The 9,170-nt window shown below is 58.4% G+C and overlaps 1 protein-coding gene across 1 annotated transcript; it reads left to right on the forward strand.

The window, feature by feature from the left end:
• Positions 1–4,498: 4,498 nt before the first annotated feature.
• Positions 4,499–8,851, forward strand: LOC139676760 (exportin-2-like). Its single transcript, XM_071566019.1, has 5 exons — positions 4,499–4,745; positions 4,835–4,944; positions 5,612–5,709; positions 5,920–6,005; positions 8,264–8,851. The coding sequence occupies exons 1-5, from the start codon at positions 4,499–4,501 to the stop codon at positions 8,575–8,577; spliced, it is 855 nt and encodes a 284-aa protein (XP_071422120.1). The 3' UTR covers positions 8,578–8,851.
• Positions 8,852–9,170: the final 319 nt, after the last annotated feature.

Consider the following 9,170-nt stretch of genomic DNA (forward strand, 5'->3'; position numbering starts at 1 on the left):
CCCCTCAGGGACCCGCAGAGACCCCTGAGGGACCCCCAGAGACTTCTAGACACCCGCCAGGAACCCTCAGATGCCCCCAGAGACCCCCAGAGATCCCCAGAGACCCCCAGACCCCTCCAGGGACCCCCAGACACCCGCAGAGACCCGCAGGGACCCCCAGGGACCCCCAGAGACCCCCCAGAGACTCTCAGAGACCTCCAGGGACTCCCAGACACACGCCGAGACACCCCAGGGACACCCAGAGACCCCCAGACACACGCCGAGGACCCTCAGATGCCCCCAGAGACCCCCAGAGATCCCCAGAGACCCCCAGACCCCTCCAGGGACCCCTAGACACCCCCATAGACACCCAGAGACCCCCAGAGACCCCCAGAGACCCTCCAGAGACCCCCAGAGACTCTCAGAGATCCCATAGACCCCACAGGGACCCCCAAGGACCCCCTAGGGACCCCCACAGAACCCCAGAGACCCCCCCTTGTGACCCCCAAAGAACTCTCCTGGGGATCTCCTGGGACCCCCCAGAAACCCCCAGACACCCCCAGAGACCCCCAGAGACCTCCAGGGACCCCCAGAGACCCTCCAGAGACCCCCAGAGACTCTCAGAGATCCCCCAGAGACCCCACAGAGACCCCCAAGGACCCCCTAGGGACCCCCACAGAACCCCAGAGACCCCCCCTGTGACCCCCAAAGAACTCCCCTGGGGATCTCCTGGGACCCCCCAGAAACCCCCAGACACCCCCAGAGACTCCCAGAGACCCCCCAGGGACCCTCAGACACCCCCAGAGACTCATAGAGACCCCCAGAGACCCCCAGAGACTCTCAGAGATCCCCCAGGGACCCACAGGAACCCCTCAAAGATCCACCAGAGACCCCCAGAGACCCTCAGGGACCCCCCAGGGACCCCCATAGACCGCCCAGAGATCACGAGATGCCCCCCAGGGACCTCCAGAGACCGCTCCAGAGATCACGAGAAACCCCTCCGAGACCCCCAGGGACCTCCAGAGACCCCCAGGGACCCACCTTGGGACCCCCAGAGGACCCCAGGGACCCACAGGAACCCCTCATAGATCCACCAGAGACCCCCATAGATCCCACAGAGACCTCCAGAGAACCCCAGAGACCATCAGAGATGCTCCGGAGACACCCCAGAGACCCCCACAGAGATCCCCGGTGCCCGAAATGTCGTCCCTCGGGGAACCCCATTGGGGAGCCCCGGCGCCCGAGGTGTCGCCCCTCGGCAACCCCCCCCTTCGGGGACTTCCGGCGCCCGAAATGTCGCCCCTTGGGGACCCCCCATTGGGGAGCCCCGGCGCCCGAGGTGTCGCCCCTCGGCAACCCCCCCCTTCGGGGACTTCCGGCGCCCGAAATGTTGCCCCTTGGGGACCCCCCATTTGGGGACCCCCGGTGCCCGAAATGCCGTCCCTCGGCCAACCTCCTTGGGGACCCCAGAGACCCCCAGAGGACCCCCCCAGGGACTCCACAGGGACCCCCAGAGACCCCAGAGATTCCCAGACACTCCCAGGGACACCCAGGGACCCCCAGGACGCTACAGAGATCTCCCAGAGAACCCCCAGTTTCCCCCAGAGACCCCCCAGAAACTGTCAGAGACCCCCAGACACCCCCAGACACCCCAGGGACCCCCCTAGACCTCCAGACACCCCCCAGGGACTCCCAGACGCCCCCACGGACCCCCGGGGCCCCCCCAGGCACCCCCCAGAGACCCCCAGAGACTCTCAGAGATCCCCCAGGGACCCGCAGAGAGCCCACTGGGACTCCCCAGGGACCCCCAGAGACTCCCCATAGATCACCAGGGACCACCCAAGGACCCCCGCAGACCCCCAGACACCCCCAGAGACTCCCAGGGGCCCCCAGAAACTCCCAGAGATCCCTCAGGGACCCGCAGAGACCCCTCAGGGACCCCCAGAGACTCCCAGACACCCCAGAGACCCCCAGAAACCCTCAGAGACCCCCCAGGGACCTCCAGAGACCCCAGAGACTCCAAGAGACCCCCAGGGACCCCCACGGACCCCCCAGGGACTACCAGAGACCCCCCAGGGATTCTCAGAGACCTCCAGGGACTCCCAGACACCCGCCGAAACCCCCCAGGGACCCCCAGAGACCCTCCGTAGATCACCAGGGACTGCCCAAGGACCCCCACAGACCCCCAGACACCCCCAGAGACTCCCAGGGGTCCCCAGAAACACCCAGAGACCCCTCAGGGACCCGCAGAGACCCCTGAGGGACCCCCAGAGACTTCTAGACACCCGCCAGGAACCCTCAGATGCCCCCAGAGACCCCCAGAGATCCCCAGAGACCCCAGACCCCTCCAGGGACCCCCAGACACCCGCAGAGACCCGCAGGGACCCCCAGGGACCCCCAGAGACCCCCCAGAGACTCTCAGAGACCTCCAGGGACTCCCAGACACACGCCGAGACCCCCCAGGGACACCCAGAAACCCCCAGACACCCGCCAGGGACCCTCAGATGCCCCCAGAGACCCCCAGAGATCCCCAGAGACCCCCAGACCCCTCCAGGGACCCCTAGACACCCCCAGAGACCTCCAGAGACCCCCAGAGACCCTCCAGAGACCCCCAGAGACTCTCAGAGATCCCCCATAGACCCCACAGGGACCCCCAAGGACCCCCTAGGGACCCCCACAGAACCCCAGAGACCCCCCCTGTGACCCCCAAAGAACTCCCCTGGGGATCTCCTGGGACCCCCCAGAAACCCCCAGACACCACCAGAGACCCCCAGGGACCCCCAGAGACCCTCCAGAGACCCCCAGAGACTCTCAGAGATCCCCCAGAGACCCCACAGAGACCCCCAAGGACCCCCTAGGGACCCCCACAGATCCCCAGAGACCCCCCCTGTGAGCTCCAAAGAACTCCCCTGGGGATCTCCTGGGACCCCCCAGAAACCCCCAGACACCCCCAGAGACTCCCAGAGACCCCCCCAGGGACCCTCTGACACCCCCAGAGACTCATAGAGATCCCCAGAGACCCCCAGACCCCTCCAGGGACCCCCAGACACCCCCAGAGACCCCCAGGGACCCCCAGAGACTCTCAGAGATCCCCCAAGGGACCCCACAGGAACCCCCAAGGACCCCCTAGGGATCCCCACAGGTCCCCAGAACCCCCCCCGTGACACCCAAAGAACTCCCCTGGGGATCTCCTGGGACACCCCAGAAACCCCCAGACACCCTTAGAGACTCCCAGAGACCCCCCAGGGACCCTCAGACACCCCCAGAGACTCATAGAGACCCCCAGAGACCCCCAGAGACTCTCAGAGATCCCCCAGGGACCCACAGGAACCTCTCATAGATCCACCAGAGACCCCCCAGGGACCCCCAAAGAACTCCCCTGGGGATCCCCTCGGATCCCCCAGAAATCCCCAGACACCCCCAGAGACTCCCAGAGACCCCCAGAGACCCTCACGGACCCCCCAGGGACCCTCATAGACTGCCCAGAGATCATGAGATGCCCCCCAGGGACCTCCAGAGACCCCTCCAGAGATCACGAGAAACCCCTCCGAGACCCCCAGGGACCTCCAGAGACCCCCAGGGACCCACCTTCGGACCCCCAGAGGACCCCAGGGACCCACAGGAACCCCTCATAGATCCACCAGAGACCTCCATAGATCCCACAGAGACCTCCAGAGAACCCCAGAGACCACCAGAGATGCTCCGGAGACACCCCAGAGACCTCCACAGAGATCCCCGGTGCCCGAAATGTCGTCCCTCGGGGAACCCCCTTGGGGACCCCCGGTGCCCAAAATGTCGTCCCTCGGAGAACCCCCTTGGGGACCCCCGGTGACCAAAATGTCGTCCCTCGGAGAACCCCCTTGGGGAGCCCCGGTGCCCGAAATGTCGCCCCTTGGGGACCCCCCATTTGGGGACCCCCGGTGCCCAAAATGTCGTCCCTCGGGGAACCCCCTTGGGGACCCCCGGTGCCCAAAATGTCGTCCGTCGGGAACCCTCCTTGGGGACCCCCAGTGCCCAAAACTGTCGTCCCTCGGCAATCCCCCCTTGGGGACCCCCGGCGCCCGAGGTGTCGCCCCTCGGCAAACTCCCCCTTGGGGAGTCCCGGCGCCCGAGGTGTCGCCCCGCGGCAACCTCAACCCGATGACTCTCGGCGCCCGAGGTGTCGGCCCTCGGCAACCCCGCCTTGCGGACCCCCGGCGACCGAGGTGTCGCCCCTCGTCACGCCCCTCCTTGGGGACCCCCGGCGGGCATTGGAGGTGATGAGGGCTGGACTACGATGCAGTTCTTGGACATGTCCGCCAGGCGGGGCAGCGCAGCTGAAGGGTCGGCGAGGGCGGGATTCGAACCGGCGTTTGGGCAGCGGTATCTGTATCGCTACTGCGCACGTGCGGATTAGAGAGCTTCGGCGGTACTGCGCAAGCGCGGAGTACGGCTCGCCGTCGGTACTGCTCATGCGCGGAGTACAGCGCGCCGTCCCAACTGCGCACGCGCGGAGTACAGAGCGCTGTCGTTTATGCGCATGCGCAGAGTACATCGCACCGTCTCTACTGCGCACGCGCGGAGTACAGCGCGCCGTCGGTACTGCGCATGCGCGGAGTACAGCGCGCCGTCGCTACTGCGCATGCGCGGAGTACGGAGCGCCGTCTCTACTGCGCACGCGCGGAGTACAGAGCGGTGTCGCTATTGCGCATGCGCGGAGTACAGAGCGCCGTCTGTACTGCGCATGCGCGGAGTACAGCGCGCCGTCCCTACTGCGCACGCGCGGAGTACAGCGAGGTGTCCCCACTGGGCTCTCTCCTGCTCGATGCCACATCCCGTGTTCGTTCATGGCGCTGTTTTCCCGCACCTGCCGCAGCCGGTGCCGCGGAAGCGCGCGGGGAACATCCCGCCGCCGGTGCGGCTGCTCCAGAGGCGTTCCTGGAGCGCGGCGCCGGCACCATCGCCCGCAGCGCCGCCGCCAAGATCGTGAGTGCCGGGGCCGCGGGGCAGGGGCTGGGCTGGGCTGGGCCTCAGTGGCACTCCATGCACGGACAAATACTCTGCGTGCAGCTCGGTGGGTGCTTTCCCGTCCTGGGGGTGAGGTGAATCCTGGGCTTCTGTGCTTTTGTCAGCCGAGATGGAAAATTCCTGCACTTGGTTTTGGCAAGTGGCAGTTTCCCAGAATTTTCTTGCCTTGTTTGTTTCTTGTGGAACATGTGGACTAGCAGAACTCTCAGGGCTTGTGTTCAGAACAGGCTTGAGGAGAGTGAGTGAGGGAGTGAGTGAGGGAGTGAATGAGTGAGTGGAGTGAGTGGAGTGAGTGAGTGAGAGAGGGAGTGAGTGAGTGGAGTGAGTGAGTGAGTGAGGGAGTGGAGTGAGTGAGTGAGGGAGTGGAGTGAGTGAGTGAGTGAGGGAGTGAGTGAGTGGAGTGAGTGAGTGAGTGAGTGAGTGGAGTGGGTGAGTGAGTGAGTGAGGGAGTGAGTGAGAAGGAGCCACAACGTGTCTTCCTTGTCCTGCACTGCAGGATCAGAATCCTGGTTTAGGTTAGGGATGCTTTTGCACTGTTGTGTGTCTTCGATGGTCAGAGCCAACTTTCTGCTGGGCCACTTAGGAAGAACAGTTGCCTAGAGCTTCATGTTTGCTTTCCTTGCAGCCTGGAGTGTTGGGGGGATTCCTGAAGCTGATTGCCTTGAAAGCCAGTGATCCCCAAGGCTTTGACCTGCTAAACAGCATCATGGAGCATATGCCCCCGTGAGTATGAGCTCAAATTGCATTCAAAACTGACTTCTGTGGGCTTTGGTTCTGCAGTGTGCAGTCATGCCAAAGGTTAACACTTCAGGAGCAAAAATGTCACATTTATCAGTTAAAGAGATGGGAACAACTTTATCTGTGTTTTCTGTAAAGTGACAGCACCAGTCAAAGCCCACTGTGAACTGAATAACTGTTCTTTTAAATTTCCAGTGAATCAGTTGACTGGTACAGGAAACAGGTCTTCATTCTGCTATTCCAAAGACTTCCAAGTTCCAAACCAACAAAACTTATCAAAAGTAAGTTCCTTGCTCTGAAAAGCTCCAGTGTGACACGAGTGGTTCAGAGTGTGCAGTTGCACAGATCAGGCATCCTGTACATGGGTGGGACTCTGGTGGCTCCAGGGACTTGCTCCAAATGCTCTGGAGTCAAGGGGGGCATAAAGGGCAGTGGCCACAGCAGGTGACACTCCATGAAAACTGAGGGAATGGAACTAAAGGACTTGTGTAGTTCTCCTCCTTTCCTGGTGTGTGTGATGTCGTTACTTGTCTGAAAGTGTCTCCATTTAATCTCCAGCTAATAGCAACACACTTGCCCTGCCACACAGCACAGCCATTCTGACCACTGCTCTCTGCAGTTTGTGTTCATGCTGGGAAACATTCCATGCTTTTGTGTCATTTTGGCCTTCATGGGAATAAAGTTATGAGGAAGGGTTTACGTTCCTCTGTCAAAGCTGTGACACATTGTTGAAATCATCCCCAGGCAGATGGCCATGCTGATGAAATTCGTGATGTTATCTCTACACAGATCACACAAGGTCTGTTATTAATCCTTTAAAATCTGCTTGATGCCTCCTGTAGAGGAGCAAGAATTACAGGGTTCTTCCAGTGGTGTTCCACCAACCAAATGGAAGTGGTGCTTCCAGCGTTCCACGTTTCAGTGTTGTGGTGCCCGAGAAGATGAGCAGTTTTTAGGCAAACTTTGGAGCAGCAAGTTAATGCCCTTCAGTAAAAGGGAACATTTATGAAGGCTGCCCTTTCTGTCTCCTTCTTAGAATGCATTTTGCTGCTGACTCTAAAGCAATTCTCTTGTTTTCATCTGGAGTTTTACTTCATCCTTTTTCTCGTTGCTTTCTCCTCTTCATTAACTAGTATGGCACAGGAAATGGGGCATGAGCTCTGCAGGAAATACTTGGCAGCATACAGCCAAAGGGAGTGTGTTCTGTTGGCTTGGGTTGTATTTCAGGCTGCTGTGCAGTTTTTGCCTTTGAAGCAGGAAAGAGTTGTCTCTCTGGCTGAAATGGCAAAGGAGGTTTGGCGCTAATCTGACTGCCCGGGTGCCTCTCCTTTTGGGGTTCATTTCTGATTTTCTGCCCACAGTTCCTCACTGATAGTTCAAGTTACTGATCTCCTGAGCGGGTCATAAAAGGGAAGGATTGCTGTCTCTGGTTTTAATCCTTTGTAAAAAGTTTGTATGTGCAAACATCTATGTAAGAGGGCAGCAATTGTTAAGAAACAAATTGTCTTGTGTTCTCTGTTTCCTGGTGCTTTGTGTGGTTTCTCCTTTTCGTTGGTCACCATAGGGTGATAAATCATTCTAAGACATTTTCTCTAAATGTCACACTAACATGTTTGGAATGGTTTTGCAGAAAATGATGATTCCTGAAATCCAGAAAGAGTCTGGGACAAGTTGAAAAGCAGATCCGTGCTGTTGGCATCACCAAGACATTAACAGAATGTCCTCCCGTGATGGACACTGAGTACCCCAAGCCGTGGTAGGTGCCACACTTCTTCAGGGTCTGCTGGTGATGCTGTTGGAGGTCTGGAAAGTAGGAGCTTTCACCAGAATAGGCCCCTCCAATAAACTCCTTTGGCATTTCTTCAGGCCCACTGTTGTGGTGAGACTCAGCTTGAGGCTTTTCATACCTTTTCATCCTTCACTGCACAAAGGGAAGTGTGTTTTCAAAGCAAATGGCAGAGCTGGTTTGAGATGTGTTTGAGCCTGGATTTGGCTGAGTAGAGCTCCACTGAAGGGAATTAGGCTACTGTCAGCTTGCATTCCTTCTGGAAAGCTGGGCCCACTTTTGACTTGTAACTGTCATAGTCAGGAGGCCTGAGAATACTCACAACCTGACAGGCTGTAGTGTCTTAGCCTGAAAGTGGACTCTGGGGGAAAGCTCTGGAGACTGAAAGGCAGTCCAGCAGTCTGGGGGCTCAGGTAGCCTGAACTGAATGACAGTAACCAGGTCCTGGACTAGAACTCTTTTTGAATGTACTTAGAGAAAAACTGTAATCTGGAAAAGAATTGCTATTCTTGGGTTTGTATCACAGCAATTTGAGCTGCTAAAAAATGAGGGCATTGCTGATGCTGTTAATATGAGCAGCTGCATTGTGCCTGGAAAGGACCCAGACCCACAGTCCTAGTGCAGCTTCCCTGGGACAGGGACGGTGCCAGGAGTTAAGCAAGTCCCTGCAAAGGGGTTCCAGGTAATCTGAGCGTTCTTGTGAAGCACAGGCTGTCCTCACCTGTTCACTGTTCCCCTCCCCTCTCCCCCCAGGATTCCTTTGCTGCAGGCCCTCCCTCCTTGGCCTCTTCGAGCTGCCTGAGGATGACACGACCCCTGACAAGGAGCACTTCATTGACACAGAGGATACTCCAGGCTATCAGACTGCATTCTCCCAGCTGGCCTTTGCTGGGAAGAAAGAACATGATCCTGTGGGGCAAATGGTGAACAATCCCAGGATCCAGCTGGCCCAGTCTCTGCACAAACTGTTCACAGCGTGCCCAGGCAGGGTAGGTGGCTTGGGCTCTGCATCCCTGGGCTGCATTCAGCAGAGAAGAAATGCCTCTGTGAGAACGGTCTCTTGCTAAGGTTTGATAATCAGCAAAATGAAGTGTGTTGTAGGCAGAAGGCAAGATCTTGCTGTGTCTTCTTGTTCATTGGAACTTGGCTTTTGTAAGGTTTTCCTGGTAACCTCAGAAAGGCCTTATTTTTCACAGCACTTAGTTTAGCAATAAGCTCAAATATATGCTATTTTAAAGATGAAGATTTATCCCCTTGATGGCCTATAACTAATGGTTGTCTCCTGTTCAGTTGCATGGACGTGGGAGATTCAGGCAGCTCATATAAAATTAGACATTTTGAGTGCACAGTTAACTCTTACCCCAGATAGTGTTTGTTTTGTTCAAGATTTGGGTAAGTAAAGATTGTCTGAGAGATGAGCTGTTTCTCCCTCCATAACTGCTGCTCTCAGAGTGTCTGAGCTTGTGCCCTGTGCATGAAGAGCCATGGCAGTGGCTGAGTGTCCCTGAGCCCTCTGCTGTGTCTGTGCTGCAGGTTCTGTGGATGCTGAGTGTCCCTGAGCCCTCTGCTGTGTCTGTGCTGCAGGTTCTGTGCATGCTGAGTGTCCCTGAGCCCTCTGCTGTGTCTGTGCTGCAGGTTCTGTGCATGCTGAGTGTCCCTG

The sequence above is a fragment of the Pithys albifrons genome, chromosome 11 (genome assembly GCF_047495875.1).
Source record: "Pithys albifrons albifrons isolate INPA30051 chromosome 11, PitAlb_v1, whole genome shotgun sequence".
Lineage (NCBI taxonomy): Eukaryota > Metazoa > Chordata > Aves > Passeriformes > Thamnophilidae > Pithys > Pithys albifrons.

Excerpts from the sequence above, each read along its gene's own strand:
- LOC139676760 (XM_071566019.1), top strand. The coding sequence starts at position 4,499 with ATGCGCAGAGTACATCGCACCGTCTCTACTGCGCACGCGCGGAGTACA. Across the intron at positions 5,710-5,919 it reads ATCATGGAGCATATGCCCCC|TGAATCAGTTGACTGGTACA; the intron begins GTGAGTATGAGC and ends TTAAATTTCCAG. Across the intron at positions 6,006-8,263 it reads ACCAACAAAACTTATCAAAA|GATTCCTTTGCTGCAGGCCC; the intron begins GTAAGTTCCTTG and ends CTCTCCCCCCAG.